We start from the raw sequence: 15,843 nt of genomic DNA, 5'->3' as shown, positions 1-15,843 counted from the left end.
ATTGACGTCTATAAAATTATGCATGGGGTAGAAAATGTGGACACAGAGGAATTTTTCTCTCTTTCTTACAATACTAGAACCAGGAGGCATACATTGAAAATGCTGGGGGGAAGAATTAGGACTAATAAAAGGAAACACTTCTTCACGCAACGTGTGATTGGTGTTTGGAATATGTTGCCACAGGAGGTGGTGATGGCCACTAACCTGGATAGCTTTAAAGGGGGCTTGGACAGATTTATGGAGGAGAAGTCGATCTATGGCTACCAATCTTGATCCTCTTTGATCTGAGATTGCAAATGCCTTCGCAGACCAGGTGCTTGGGAGCAGCAGCAGCAGAAGGCCATTGCTTTCACCTCCTGCACGTGAGCTCCCAAAGGCACCTGGTGGGCCACTGCGAGTAGCAGAGAGCTGGACAAGATGGACTCTGGTCTGATCCAGCAGGCTTGTTCTTAAGTTCTTATGTTCTTAAAAAGGGGGCTGTAAACAACAAAGGAGAACCTCGGGTCACATAGCCAAGGGTTAATACAACCCGGGGTTTCCGAGTGCACAGTCACCCCAAATCCAGCATTTGGGGAACAGAATCGGCAAAAAGAACTGTTATTATATTTGTTTTGATTAGCGTTTCCACCTGCAAGGTTCTCGTTTTCAGACCTGCACGCAGACGCAATTGAGACACGGGTATATTGTCGCTAGCCAGAATGCGTTGTCCCCGAAATCACTCCGTCGAGCTATTCAGACTTTCCTAGTGATCCTGGCTGGTTTCCCTTCAGCTTAAGGAAGTATTTTATGATTCTTTAGGGAATCGTTTTTTGGCCTTGCCTTGTTTTGCGGAACTGGTTCAAACTGACCTCCTTTTCGTGTTCTCTCGTAATTGGAACGTCTGATGGTAACCGGCTTGCCGAATGCCAGTTTTCTTGATGGCTTGGAAGTATCTTAAATCGTTTTGGGTGTGCCGTGAATGTTGTCCTTTGAGAGGAGGTGTGAATTCTCCATTTGGGGGTGGGGTGGGAATGAAGGTGGTAATTTGGAGTGCATGGATACCAGTGGTTCTCAACCTGGGGGTCGCAACCCCTTTGGGGTGCCGAACGACCCTTTCACAGGGGTCGCCTGAGACCATCAGAAAACGGTCTTTTTATATTTTATACGTACCAATTTTATGGTTGGGGGTCACCACAATGTGAGGAACTGTATTAAAGGGTCGCGGCATTAGGAAGGCTGAGAACCACTGATGTATACTATCTTTCAGGACTGTAGCTCATAAGTAGGGTTGTCAAATTCCTGGCAATCGCCCACTGTTACGAGTGATCTCAGTTCACCTGGAGAAAATGGGCACGTTGTATGGTGGACTGTATGGCGTTATAGCCCATTGAGGACACTCCCCTCCCTGTGGGAAATATTTTCTCCAAAGTGGGACGCATGAGGAGCGTTACCCACCCAAACCAGGGTTATTAACTGGCCAGCATCCCACTAGCATAACTGATTGTTCTCCTGTGTGTGAGCATTTACCAGATGAGGCTTTTCCCATATTCTAGAGGGAATCATGGCTGCCATTTCTGGCATGGGAAATTCCTGCAGATTTGGTTGCAGCACCTGTGGAAGGCAGAGTTGGGAAAGGGAGGGAGCTGAGCCAGGTAAAATGTCATGAATCTATCTCACTTCTCCAGGGCCGGTAAGACAGAGCTGTTCCTACAGGCCTGTAGTTGCAGGCTGCCATGGAGTTTGTTCCCTCCTGACTAGTCTTCTTTCCCCTTTTGTTTGATATGACTTTGTGATACGAAGGAAGGAAGTTGAGGGAGGGGGAAGAAAGAAAGAAAGTTGAGGGAGGGGGAAGGAAGGAATTCACCCTCCAAGGAAGGCTTTTTCTTCAAGGGAACTTATCCCTGGAGTCTGGAAATTAGCTATAATTCCAGGGAAATGCCATTCCCCATCGAGACATGGGTAATTTTTCTCTTTGTGTTCAGATAGTTCTAGTTTCCTCACAGCAAATTTGCAAAGTTGTGGATGTTAGGGATAAATAGCTCTGGAGTGTGAGCAGGAAGAATGGTTGTGTTGTGAAGCATGCACTTTGGGGGTTATCATGCCCAGTGGCAATACCATTGGTTGAAAAGCCAAGCCGCCCTGCTTTCATTTTGTTGCAGTTAATTTCAGCCGTCCTTTGCTGGCTTCCTCCAGTTGTAGAAATCTGTGTAGCTCAGTTTACGTGTAGCTGCTGGCACGTGCTTGATACATAATTCATACGCCTTTTGTCTTTGTGGTGGGCGTACGGTGGGGTGTTTAACAAAGGCACACTTAGCTGTTCGTCTTTTTCTATGTCACACTAGACTGGCTTCACTCATCAGGTCAAGGAAATTAGACTTTCCTCTGGCTCAGTGGGAAAAATAGACTTTTTGAAGTGCTAGCAGGCTAACCCCATTCCAAAGACCATTCCTAGATCAGATCAAAGGCCCTGCTAAATCCATCCTTCTGTACCCCACAACTGCCAATCAGATGCCCGTGGGCATTCGCAAATAGGATGTAAAAATGATAGCCGTCTCCTCTTGTCTTTCCCCAGCACCTGATATTTAAAGATATACTGCTGCTTAACATGGGGGTGCCATTTAGCTTTCCTGGGCTCACTAAGCCATCAATATGTTCCTCCAACATAAATTTCTCAAATCTTTTTTTTTAATGGCATCTAAACTGGATTACATTAATGGACTGAGTGGGTTGAGTATTTCGAGAATATATATGCTGTCTCACTAGAGACATGCTTGATACAGTTAGCGAGTAAAAACAATACCATAAATTCAGAGGTTTAAGAACAGTATAAGATACATGGTAAGCATCTTAAAAAAATCTGTAAATCTTCTTCAATCTAGAAGCGGAAAACAGCTTTTAAAAAGCCAGTGTAGTGTAGTAGTGGTTGAGAGCAATGGCTGTAATCTGGAGAATCAGGTTCGATTCCCCCAATCCTCCACACGAGTGGCGGACTTTTATCTGGTGAGCTGGATTTGTTTCTCTGCTCCTTCACATGAAGTGTGCTGGGTGACCATGGGCCAGTCCCAGTTCTCTCAGAACTCTCTGAATCCCACCTGCCTCACAATGTGTCTGTTGTGGGGAGAAGGAGGGAAAGGAGTTTGTAATCCATCTTGAATCTCCTTACAAGAGAGAAAGACAGGGTATAAATCAGTGGTTCTCAACCTGTGGGTCGGGACCCCTTTGGGGGTCGAATGACCCTTTCACAGGGGTCGCCTAAGACTCTCTGCATCAGTGCTCTCCATCTGTAAAATGGATAAATGTTAGGGTTGGGGGTCACCACAACATGAGGAACTGTATTAAAGGGTCGCGGCATTAGGAAGGTTGAGAACCACTGGTAAATCCTGTTTCCCATGGGACCAGAAATGTCAGGGGTAAACCTAGTTATCTACACAGCATGTAAAGCCACAAAGTAAGATCAAGGAAAGAATGTGCCCTTACCGCAGTGGTAGCATTTAACAGGCTGGTTACAAATATCTTGTAATAATTACTTTGAGTTAGGAATGAATCTCAGTCAACTAGGTGCAATCCCTGACCGGCAGGAAGGGGATGAGTCAGTGATTCGCTCTCATGGCCCTTTCTTACATGGCTAGGCGCATGCCAATTGGATTGCCACTTTGGAGTCAGAAAGGAATTTTCCTGCAGGCCAGATTGACTAGGGGTCCTAGAGGTGTTTTTGCCTTCCTGAAGGTGTTTTTGTGCCTTCCTCTGAGCATAGAGCAGGGGTCATTGGAAGAGTGGGAAGGGGAGGTAGTTGTAAATTCCCTGCATTGTGCAGGGGGTTGGGCTAGATGACCCTTGAGGTCGTATCCAGCTCTGTGTTTCTTCGTAAGGCATTTTCGGTTGATTTCAGTCAGGGCTGCCCACTCTGAAAGCACTTCATCATTGGGTTTGAAAACCATAAAGTTAGATAAAAATAAGTTGGAATGAGGGGAAGCAGTAAGGGAAGTCACTGCCACTGGCCAATAGGTGCTTGCCACAGTCTCCCAATGGGACTTCACGCGGCATTGGCTTTTTCTTCACAGATCTTTTAAAATGTTTTGCGTGAGGATTTTCCTCATGTGAGCAAGACACCAATGGCTGCCCCGTGAATGCAAATAAAACTTCATCTATTCACAGATGTAACTTGCAAACATTTTAAAAATAATTGTTTTGGTGCTTTTTTGTCCGCATAGTGCTGAACTTTAAAGCATTTCAATTGAAAATGGTTCTTTTGGCTGCCGCTCCATGCGGCCTGCCATTTTCTGAATGTGTTTCCCACGGACATTTCCTCTGCTTATATTGCAGCTGCTTGGTGTTTCAGTGTTTGAAGTACATGAATAAAGTTACTTTTGCCTGCCGATTATGCAAAACGTGTTGTTTTCCCTTTTTTTTAATGAGGTGTCTTCGAAGCTACAGAGACTTAAAATCTGCCCATATTGCCGATTCTCATATCGACTCTCTGTAGCTTCGAAGATAATTCATTGAAAACAACAACAACAACAACAAGGAAAAATAACACGTCATCAGAAGGCAAAACTAACATTATTCATGTATTTTAAACACTGAAATGGCTGGTAGCTGTGATACAAGAGGGGAAATGTCTGTGGAAAACACAGTCTGCAAATGGTGGGTGGCACAGGAAATCACTGCAGCAGAAGAAAATAGCAGAGGAATTTTTAAACTTGGTCTGGAAACATAAAACATTTCTTGTCCTCTGTGCAGCAAGCAGGAAACATTTTCAAAACAGTTTCAGGGGAAAAGTTGCTAGTTTAGTGTTTTCAGAAAAAAAAACCCATTCTGAGCACAAATAAAACATTTTCAGTACATTTTGGGGGGAAACTGTGCAGAATTCCACCCCCAAACACTTTTATTTCTGACCCAAAAACATTTTATTTGTGCTGTGCAGAAAAAGCCACTCGGTGCAGCAGAAGAGCAAATGGGAATGAACCAATCGATTGCTTTCTGAGTACTGAGGAAATGAGAAAGCTGTGCCGAAATATTGATTCTGTCTCTCCTGCAACCACGGTATCTTCCCATCTGTGTCACATTGCAGAATGGACGCATGGGATTTTATTTATTTATTTATTGCATTCGTACAGGTGGGAAATGTGCCATGCACTAGTTTGCACATCTCCACCTGATTTCAGGGTTAACGCATGTGCGTGTCGTCGCAAACCCAGCACTGCCAACTGTGCAACGTGTCTGAGGATCTATGTACAAGATACCAACTTCCGGGTCCAGATCTTGCTTCACATACAGAACCTGGCTTCTGCGTGAGAATTTCCCTGATGGGGTCGAGACACCGACGGCTGCCTCGTGAATGCAAATAAAACTTCACTTATTTGCAGATGTAGTTTATAAATTGGCCGCAGCTCTCTATTTCTAGTGTCGTCTGCAATGATGAACAAGCTGTTAGCCGAGGTCTGTCGTCTGTGTTGAATATTAAACATGGGGCTAGGCTTTAATTAATGGACGTGCTTTTGCCCTGGGGAAGGGTGCAGGGTTTGGTGACCTACCAGCAGCTGTCACTCATGCAGGCTGCAAAACAGTCTGATCCGCCTTTACATAAGGCATGCGTCCTCTGGAAACAACTCAAGTCGTCTCACTGATGTTTCTTCATTGAAATCCAGAGAGAATCATAGAGTTGGTAGAGACCACGAGGGCCGTTGAGTCCAACCCCCTGCCGTGCAGGAATACACAATTTATATTTTTGCTAAAAAGGAAAGGCAGGGAGAGAGGGGGGGAGAAGAGAGGTGGCTTGTTGGCTGTACTTCTGGGCTGGATCCAGACAAAAGTGGCCATTTCCACCAATCCCCTTTCCCACTGTGGACCTTTGGTTGTGTGTTCCTGCATTGCAGGGGGTTGGACTTGATGGCCCTTGGGGTATCTTCCAACTTTATGATTCTATGGTTGATTCCGCACTTGCGTTATCGACCTAAGTTCGAGCTGCAAAAGTGCTCCGCACAACCACTGGAATCGACACGGTTTTGTACCAGCTTCGCCCCGTGTAACGGTCCAATTTCCGACTCCAGTTGGGAACTGCTACTTTTTCAGGGAACCACGCTCGAACTCAGCTCGATTCCAGTAAAGTGCAGAATCTCTGGTGCCGGGAGTCCCCCATTCAGCCAATCACAGCTGAGTGTTTCGGGCATGCATACAGCTGGCCAATCAAAAAACGCCACCTTCGTCCCTCCATTCCTGTGGCAGTTTTTTTTATAACGTGTGTGGGGATAGACGGAACATGGCTGTAGAACAGTAGCCAATCGGAACGGAGCGGCGAAGAGGCACAGGATGATTCCGCCCTCCGAGCTGGGATAAAGATGGTTGCAGTGGGGAACAACAATGGCTTCGACCTAGGTCAGTGCCCTTCTCAGGGAACTGGGTCGAACCTATTTTACTCATGTGCGGAATCGCCCTATGACCTCTATCATGTTAGGGTTGCTTCCTGTCTCCTTTGGTAATGAGCATAGGACCCCAATTGTCCTGTTTGTGAGTTTATGGAGGGAAAGTGTTTGAGGGAACACTGGCCGAGAATCAAAACTGAGGGCGGCAGTATTTATTGCATTCATACAGATGACATTAATCAAATCTCCCAGAAGAAATGGCTTCTTTGGAGGCTGGGCTTTGCAGCATTATACCCTGCTGAGGTCTCTCCCTTCCCCAAAGCCCTCCCTCCCCAGACTCCACCCCCCAAATCTCCAGCAACCCGGAGATGGTACCCTAGGCGGCAGCCATTTTGTATTCTGTCAAGTCATAGTCAACGTATGGTGAATCCTTAGGGTTTTCAAGGCAAGAGACATTCAGAGGTAGTTTGCCATTGCCTGCCTCCGCCTCAGGACCCTGGTATTCATCGGAGGCCTTCCATCCAAATACTTGCCAGAGTCAAAGCTGAGAGAGTCTGGTTTTAATAGCACTGGATTTTAGTAACACTGGATTTTAAATTGATTTCTTGTAAGTCACCTGATCCCATTATTGGGGAAAGGAAGCATGTAAATCAAATAAATAAATAAATAAAATAAAAGTCCCCCAGCAAGTTTCCATGGCAGAATGGAGATTCGAACCTCTGTTTTCCCTAGTCCGACACTTTAACCACTACACCACACTACACCACATTCCTACGCAGTGGCGTAGGAGGTTAAGAGCCCATGTATCTAATCTGGAGGAACCGGGTTTGATTCCCCGCTCTGCCGCCTGAGCTGTGGAGGCTTATCTGGGGAATTCAGATTAGCCTGTGCACTCCCACACACGCCAGCTGGGTGACCTTGGGCTAGTCACAGCTTCTCGGAGCTCTCTCAGCCCCACCTACCTCACAGGGTGTTTGTTGTGAGGAGGGAAGGGCAAGGAGATTGTCAGCCCCTTTGAGTCTCCTGCAGGAGAGAAAGGGGGGATATAAATCCAAACTCCTCCTACTCTTCTTCTTCTTCTTCTTCTTCTTCTTCTTCTTCTTCTTCTTCTTCTTCTTCTTCTTCTTCTTCTTCTTCTTCTTCTTCTTCTTCTTCTTCTTCTTCTTCTTCTTCTTCTTTTAGGGTTCAGTGATAGTTTCACAATATTAAGTAACTGAGAAGTTTGGCATTTAGGCTGGGAAACAATGTGGAGGGGGAAACCAGTGTGGAGGGGAAAACCTATCCACACACACCATGCGCCCTGTTCCGAAATGAGTCAGCACATACTTGAAATTGAGTTCTGAGCCGGGCACGTCTGATGGAACGTTGTTGTGGCGGCCGTGTGAATAATGCGAGGACTTTATATTGTGTGACTTGGTCCTTGGGTGAGTCTTGGAAAAAGACTGTCTCTACCTGAAACCTGGAGAAATACTGGCAATCAGAGTAGACCACACAGAGAGAAATGGATCCATGGTCTTAGTGCACGGTTTATTTATTTATTTTATTTAGTTATTAACTTTAGTATACCTTCCCATCCCCGAAGGGCTCAGGGCGGTTCACAACAAATAACCCAAAGACAATATAATAAAACCAACACATAACTTAAATAAATACGTTAAAATCTCATCCAGATAAAACCCCAGTTAGAGGTGGCGCCCTGGAGCTCTTTTGCTTCCCACCATGGGGGCCGACTTAGCTATAACAATCAGTTGAATGGTGTAACACAGGTTTGGGTGTAACCAGTGGTGGGATCCAAAAATTTTAGTAACAGGTTCCCATGGGGGTGGGATTCAAACTGTGGCGTAGCGCCAATGGGGCTGGGCGGGGCACGACGGGGGCATTAATAATGTCTCTGTTACTGTAAAAAACTCTTACTGTAAAAAAAGTTCATAATTTCCAGCTGGTATCTTTCTGTCTATAATTTAAACTCATTATAGCAAGTCCTATCATCTACTGCTAACAGAAACAACTACTTCTCCTCTAATTAACTGCCTGTCATATACTTAATACTTTCAAATACTTAATTTTGTTTCTAGAAATCAAAAGAAGGAGACTTTCCTTCAACAAGGACCATATTCCTAAAACATGTTTTTAAAACAGCCCAACAGGGAGAATTATCCCGTTTTCTACCTTCGCTAACCAGCCACGTAGGAAACAACAGGACTTGAAGATTTTTGGACCTAATGGAGTTTCTAACGGAAAAGCAGACCCAATTAGTAACCCCCTCTCGGCACACACAAATAATTAGTAACCCACTAATCTGACTATTTTAAATGGCTTGACCAATTTTAACGGATCAGGTGAATTTACATATCTCTCAAAAAGAGGGTGCAGTGCTCCTGACAAGGTCCTAGTATCCTCTAAGATCAGGAAACATGTTAAAGAATTTCAGATTGGTTTTAATCATATGAGCGATCATCTACCACTAACTATCACCATATCAATAAACCACTCCTTTCTGAGGCTAAACCAGCTAGCCCGTTACAAATTGTTAGAATGAGTTGGCCTAAAAAAAAAAAATAATACTGGGGAAGTCAGCACCATGCTTTATTCCCATAAGCTCCTTGGCCCTAAGATCACTCACTCTTCAAACTATTAATCCTGTTTATTGTTTTAAGCATTTTGAAGAGCTAACGCAGGAGATTATTGCCACTACTCACGACCACCAGTCATGTGGAAAGATCCAAATCAAGAAGTCGACATGACCTGTTACTAAATGATGAATACTATCGTACAAAAGAGACTCTTCACGGAGGAGACATATGCAATCTTTAGAGATACCTCCTGTAGTAACACCTTGGGTACATACTTCTCCCTAAAGAACCAACTTCATGAAGTGATATCAAAGAGCGTAGGTTGATACTACTAAATGATCACTAGAGAACAACTTGTACAGGCAATAAACTGTAGCGACTCAAGGAAGTTTTGGTCCCTTGTATCCAATGACTCAGGTTCACTTAGTTTCCACGCAGCTTGTATACCCAGTCATATCTGGCAGAAAATACTTCCTTGGCGTTTTTAATGAGACCCTTCATTTTCCTAATTTGCATGTTTCTGCCTACATAGAAACGACAGTCCAGAGTGGCCCCCCCCTGTCTGTGCAGAAGAAGTGCATTGAAATTGTGCTTAAATTAAAAGGACCACAAGGCTCCAGGACCCGGCGGGTTCCCCCCAGAGTTATTTAAGAACTTTGTTGACTGGTGGTCCCCGGTACTAGCAACTCTTTTTTTACATCCGTTAATCAAACAGCTCTTGTACCATCAGATTGGACCCATGCGATTATAATTCCTGTCTTCAAGGGGAGATTTTTTGCTCCCTTCCAATTACCATTCGATCAGTTTATTGTCCATCACTGGCAAGGTATATGCAAAATATTTGCTGTAATAAAGCTCTCTTCATGGATTACAGAAAACAAAATCATTGGCCCAGAACAAATAGGTTTCCAATGAGGAAAATCTACTTTAGATCATTGTTTGATCCTTAGGACTCTCGTCACAAAATATACTAACGGAAGTAAATCATCCCTATTTGTGGCCTTTTTTGGCGGACTTAAAGGGGGCATTTGACTCTGTCTCCAGAGATCTACTGTGGAGAAAACTTGTTAATCTAGGAATTGACAGAAGGCTACTTACACTAGTAATGGCCTTACATCATGACACTACCTGTCAAGTCAAATGCTCTCCTGATGGTATACTTAGTAGTGCTTATATACCAATTAACAGGGGGGGTGTCAAGTACCAGAGTGTGTTTTGGCCCCAACCCTATTTAATCTTTTTTTAAAGTGATCTGGCTTCCTTTTTGATGGAGGATTCCTCGCACTGCCCTACTTTGAATCATGTGCCTTTACTTTTGTATGCTGATGACGCTATATTACTCTCCCGTACAAAAGCTGGCTTGAGGCGGCTTACTGGCAGCAGCTGTGTTGAATATTGTAGTCATAATAACCTGGCAGCTTAATTTTGCAAAGTCAAAAATAATGGTTTTTGCTTGTTCTTGGAGACCATTTAGTTGGCCAATAAATAATGAACAGCTTGAACAGGTCAAACATTTTAAATACCTGGGTCTTACTGAGTATAACTCCTCTTGGGTTACCCAAAGGAAATTGGCCATTGAATCAAGCAAACTTAGTTGCAAGACCATTAGCCGCTATTTTCGCACCAAAGGTCATGAATTTGTACCTGCAGCCATTAAGGCATTTAATGCTAAAATCACCATGCAATTACTATACGGAATCCCACTGTGGATACAAGCATGGAACTCTTGATATGGAAAGAGTTCAGTCATGCTTTCTCTATAGTATACTCGACTTACCTCACTCAGTCCCCATATGCTGCGGTCTGTTTGGAGGTGGGCCAACATCTACCTCCACACAAGAGCATGGTGCATGACCTTCCAATTCTTGATACGATTGCGCCTTAACAAGTGTCCTAAAATCTTTACCTACCAGGCGCTTTCTTTCATAGCCAAAACTGAGTGGTGGTCCTTTGTTGAGGTGAAAATCCATGAAATGGGTTTATCCTTGGATGCATTGGCTTTAATGAATGCCAATGAGCTATTTCGTGACTATCAAAAAAGAGATTGTATGATCTCGAGTATAGTCACCTGATGCAGCAGGCTAATAAACGCTGCTCTCCCCTTGCGCTTGGGTATACCATTAAAACCCTATACCATGGCCAAAGTATTTCCATTTTGGTCTTAGAACCCAAATTGCGACGAACCCTGACCCTTGCCAGGTGCAATATTCTCCCTTCAGCTACCACTCAGGGCAGAATACAGAAAGTGCCTTTTAATGAAAGATTTTGTCCCTGCAGTTCAGCTTACGAAGAATCAATCCAACACGTGATATTACACTGCCCGTTACACAGTTTAGCCAGGAATAAATATCTAAACCCGTGGTTAAAACCCCCCATTGATAATATTAATCTATCAATTGTGGTAACGATGTTGGATTGTGGTTCTGCAAGTGTATTGGAAGCGCTGGCTAACTTTTTGTGCTCTGTCATCAGCAAACGGTTATAACTGTACTGGAGATTGTATCATTACACTGAGGTCGCCATTTTTCTGGTATATTGTTGCTGTTTTAATTATGCCATTAAAGGTTTATATATATATAGTAACCCACTATCGGGAACTGGTGAGAACCTGCTGGATCCCACCTCTGGATGTAACACAGGTGTGGCAAGACTGTGGTTCAGTAGAGAGCCTGTTGCCTTGCGTGTGGAAGGTTTCCGGATCAGTCCTTGGCAATAATTCCTCTAACCATTCTCCGGCGCTGCGTGTAACTTCCAAAACACTGTGTGAAACTGAGCCTCCCGGGAGAGCTTCCCCTACTGAGCGGTCCCTTATCTGCATAGCACCAATATGGTGGCTGCACAGCTGCACACCCACACAGCCTGCAGGGAACATTGGTCCCTGGCATCATCTCCTGTCAGAGGATCTCAGCTAATGAAGTTCTCTACCTTCAGAGTCTGGAGCGCAAATGCCAGTCAAATTACCCAGTGCTAAAATAGATGAACCAAAGGTCTCCCTCAGTGTATGACAGTTTCAGAAGCAGCAACGTTGGTCTGCAGTAGAAGAGGAGGTAGCATTGCAGGCAGAGGTGGGATCCAGCAGGTTCTCCCAGGTTCCCGAGAGTAGGTTACTAATTATTTGTGTGTGCCGAGAGGGGGTTACTAATGGGTGATTTTGCCACGTGATTTTTGCCTGAGTTACGCCCCTCCTCTCAGCAGTAGCGCGCAGAACTTGAAGCAGTCTAGCAGGAGGTGCACCGGCATGCGTGGCAGCCTGCGCCTGCGTGCATTTGTTTCCCGCCCAAGGACCGGTGCACTTGCCACAGCCCCACCCAGGAATGCCCCACCCCGGAATGCCCGGCCACGCCCCGTCGTGCCCCGCCCAGCCCCATTGGCGCTACGCCACAGTTTGAATCCCACCACCATGGGAACCTGTTACTAAAATTTCTGGATCCCACCACTGATTGCAGGTCATGTATGTACGTGTTGTCTCCTCCACATTAAGCCTTGGTTCCCTTCAGGGAAATGTCTCCATAACACAGAGATTTTTCCTTCCCCTGCGCTCACTGTGCTTCAAAGGACTGAAGCTCCGTGGGTTTGGAATGCAAGGAAAACTCTTGTTCCTTCCTTTTGTACCAATAGCGAAGGCAAACAGTATACATTTTGCCTTCACTGGGTCTTCTTGCTCTTCTCGGCTGTCCCTGCCCACACAACAGCAGGAACTCCGGCAGGGAGAGAACCCAAAAGTGGGCGGGGGAATGGGTAGACTGTGTGGTCCTGGATGCTTCGCAGTTGGAGGATCCCCATTTGTCCAGAAAGCAGTGGGGAAACCCCATTTCAAAGCTCACAGCTGTGCTGTAGGAGGTGAGCAAATAATGGGCATCAGAGACCAACTGATACTTTGGGGGTCTTAAGTTTTTCAGAATCATAGCTCCCTTCGTCAGATACAAATCGGGGTGGGAATCCATATCTGGCAAATGGAGGTTGGATTCTCAAAAGCTTATACCATGAAAATTGTGTTGCGTTAATTGAGTTGTTTGCCATCTTATAAGTGCTTTTAGGTTTACGTGGCCTGTGGCCTGATGTATGTATGTATTTATTTATTTTATTGGGCTTTTATACCACCCTATCCCCGAAGGGCTCTGGGCGGTGTACAGCATGTAGGGGTAACAATATAAAATAATTAAACATTTAAAAGCAGCGATAAAAAACTAAAAATTTAATTCCAAGGATTATACAATGAATCTCAGTAAAATAAAGATATGAGTGGCGTCCAGCATTCCAGTTTTAAGATTCCCTCCCCCCCCCCCCAAAAGGGAGGCATGGCGAGTGTGGGTTTAAAGATCCTTATGATGTATTTTATCTGTTGTTTTAATTTGTAAACCACCCACAGCCCTTTGGGGGTGGGCAGTATAGTAGATGCAAAGTATAAACAAACATACAAATAAATAATTTCTATTGATGAAAGATTGAAAAATGGGGAAAAATAAAATCATGTTGGTCTCTGAACTGCAGCTGAACTCGAATCTAGTATATGGCAAGTGGCTTCATCAGTTCACGAACTTGGGAAGGCTGGACAGATACTTAGAAAAAGTCGTCCAAGCCTGTTAATATCATTTCTTGGGCTTTAAGAACATAAGAACAAGCCAGCTGGATCAGACCAGAGTCCATCTAGTCCAGCTCTCTGCTACTTGCAGTGGCCCACCAGGTGCCTTTGGGAGCTCACCTGCAGGAGGTGAACGCAATGGCCTTCTGCTGCAGCTGCTGCTCCCGAGCACCTGGTCTGTTAAGGCATTTGCAATCTCAGATCAAAGAGGATCAAGATTGGTAGCCAGAGATCGACTTCTCCTCCATAAATCTGTCCAAGCCCCTTTTAAAGCTATCCAGGTTAGTGGCCATCACCACCACCTGTGGCAGCATATTCCAAACACCAGTCACACGTTGTGTGAAGAAGTGTTTCCTTTTATTAGTTCTAATTTTTCCCCCCAGCATTTTCAGTGAATGCCCCCTGGTATTGTGAGAAAGAGAGAAAAATGTCTCTCTGTCAACATTTTCTACCCCATGCATAATTTTATAGACTTCAATCATATCCCCCCTCAGCCGCCTCCTCTCCAAACTAAAGAGTCCCAAACGCTTTCTGGCCAATCTTCTTGTTGATTTCTCCCTCCTCCTTCCACCAGAAACGAATTCCGACCATGGACAGACATCAAACCGGTGAAGGCCATCAGAGCCAAGAACCAGTACAAGCCCCCAGAGGAGAAGATGGTTCACGAAACCAGCTACAGTGTCCAATTTACCGCAGAGAGCGCCAAGCCTGGTTCAGCGGATAACAAATTCCTCGAGCGCAGGAGGATACGCAGCCTTTATAGCGAACCCTACAAGGAATCACCGAAGGTAAGGAGGGATGGGGACAACCTTCAGTGTCCGCCCCACTGAAGCGAGATTTGGGGACTTCACAACCACCATTGGCTTCAGCGGGTGCTTGTGCAAAAATGTACTCGGCAAATTATGTGTTTTGATTGAAATGTCCGTGTATCCCTGCCAAGCCTTGCATTTTAAACTGTCTCCCTATTAGAGTAAGTCTCTGAGTATTAAAGTTTTTTCAGAATCATAGCTCCCTTGATCAGATACGAATCAGGGTGGGAATCCACATCTGACAAATGGAGGCTGGATTCTCAAAAGCTTATGCCATGAAAATCATGTTGCATTAATTTCTATTGATGAAAAATTTAAAAACAGGAAAAAATAAAATCATGTTGGTCTCTGAACAGGCAAACGCCGGGAGATTTTTGAGGTGGTGCCTGAAGAGGGTGAGGTTTTGGGGGGCACCTGATATTACTTCCATGCAGAGGCGTATCTGCCTAGGGACAAGGGGTACCCCTTGTCCCCGGGCTCCACTCTTCTGGTCACATGGGGGGCGCAAAATCCCCCCCCCCACGTGACCAGGAAGTCCTGCTGTCTCATCGTTTTCACGTGCCTCAACCACGTCCGACTTCCTGCTGCCTGCAAACGACTTTCCTGCTGCCTGCAAGTGCCCTCAACCCCCCCTGGACTCCCCCTCCCTTCCTTCCTCCCCTGCCGGCTGGGTTCCCAGCCGGCAGCCGGCAGCCTCTTCTAACCTCCCCTCCGGGCAGGCCAAAAGAGACTGCAGTCCCGAACTCGGAGACTTTCTTTTATGAGCACTGAGGCCAGGGGTGGGGACTGGGGAGCAGTCCCACCCCTTCCTGCTCCCCAAGCCCCACCCCCTGGCCTTAATGCTTATAAAAGAAGGTCTCCAAGGCCAGGACTGCAGTCTCTTCTGGCCTGCCCGGAGGGGACTGAGGATGCCGGCTGGGAGCCCAGCTGGCAGGGGGAGTCTGGGTGGGGGAGGTGAGCACCCTAGACCTTGCCCATGTCCATGGTGACATGGGCGGGGTCGAGAGCAGTGGGGGTGGAGCCTGGGGGCATCAGGGGGTAGATCTAGGGGGGCAGAGCCTGGGGGGCGTCCTGGAGGCAATTTGTCTCCGGGCGCCATTTACCCCTGGTACGCTTCTGCTTCCATGTCATGCACTAGGAATCACCCCCCACTCAGTCTCTGTAGTCTCTACCACAGAGATTGGGGAACTTTCCAAAGCAGCATGGAGGCTGTGACATCATTTTGTGCTCTATAAATCTCCCTAATCCGCATGGTCTTTACCATGGAAATTCGGTGAAATTTCTGGAACATGGTCGCAAAACGATGTCATGAAATTCATCCTGCTCTAGGAATTTCCTTACTGGCTTTACCATTGACGTTGGGAGAGAGCATCACTATTGAGACCCACCGCCCATTTTTTCCCTCCTGCCGCTCAGTTTATCAAAGGCCAGCTCTGAGCAAGGGAAGGAAATTGCCCACTTCCATTGGGCCAATGATATCCTCGCCATTTTCCATCCAATTGGATGCTCCGTTGAGCCATCGTCAGGTCTGTTCACTG

At 45.8% G+C, this 15,843-nt stretch overlaps 1 protein-coding gene across 1 annotated transcript in view; it reads left to right on the top strand.

Annotated features, from left to right (window-relative positions):
* MAP6 (microtubule associated protein 6) overlaps window positions 1-15,843 on the top strand; it is a 51,878-nt gene that overhangs the window by 17,729 nt on the left and 18,306 nt on the right. Inside the window, exon 2 of the mRNA XM_048492907.1 lies at window positions 14,071-14,284. Within this exon, the coding sequence (XP_048348864.1) occupies window positions 14,071-14,284 (214 nt within the window). The remainder of the gene's footprint in view (window positions 1-14,070; window positions 14,285-15,843) is intronic.

The sequence above is a fragment of the Sphaerodactylus townsendi genome, linkage group LG04 (genome assembly GCF_021028975.2).
Source record: "Sphaerodactylus townsendi isolate TG3544 linkage group LG04, MPM_Stown_v2.3, whole genome shotgun sequence".
Classification (NCBI taxonomy): Eukaryota; Metazoa; Chordata; class Lepidosauria; order Squamata; family Sphaerodactylidae; genus Sphaerodactylus; species Sphaerodactylus townsendi.
This window is presented reverse-complemented; position numbering and strand designations above follow the sequence as displayed.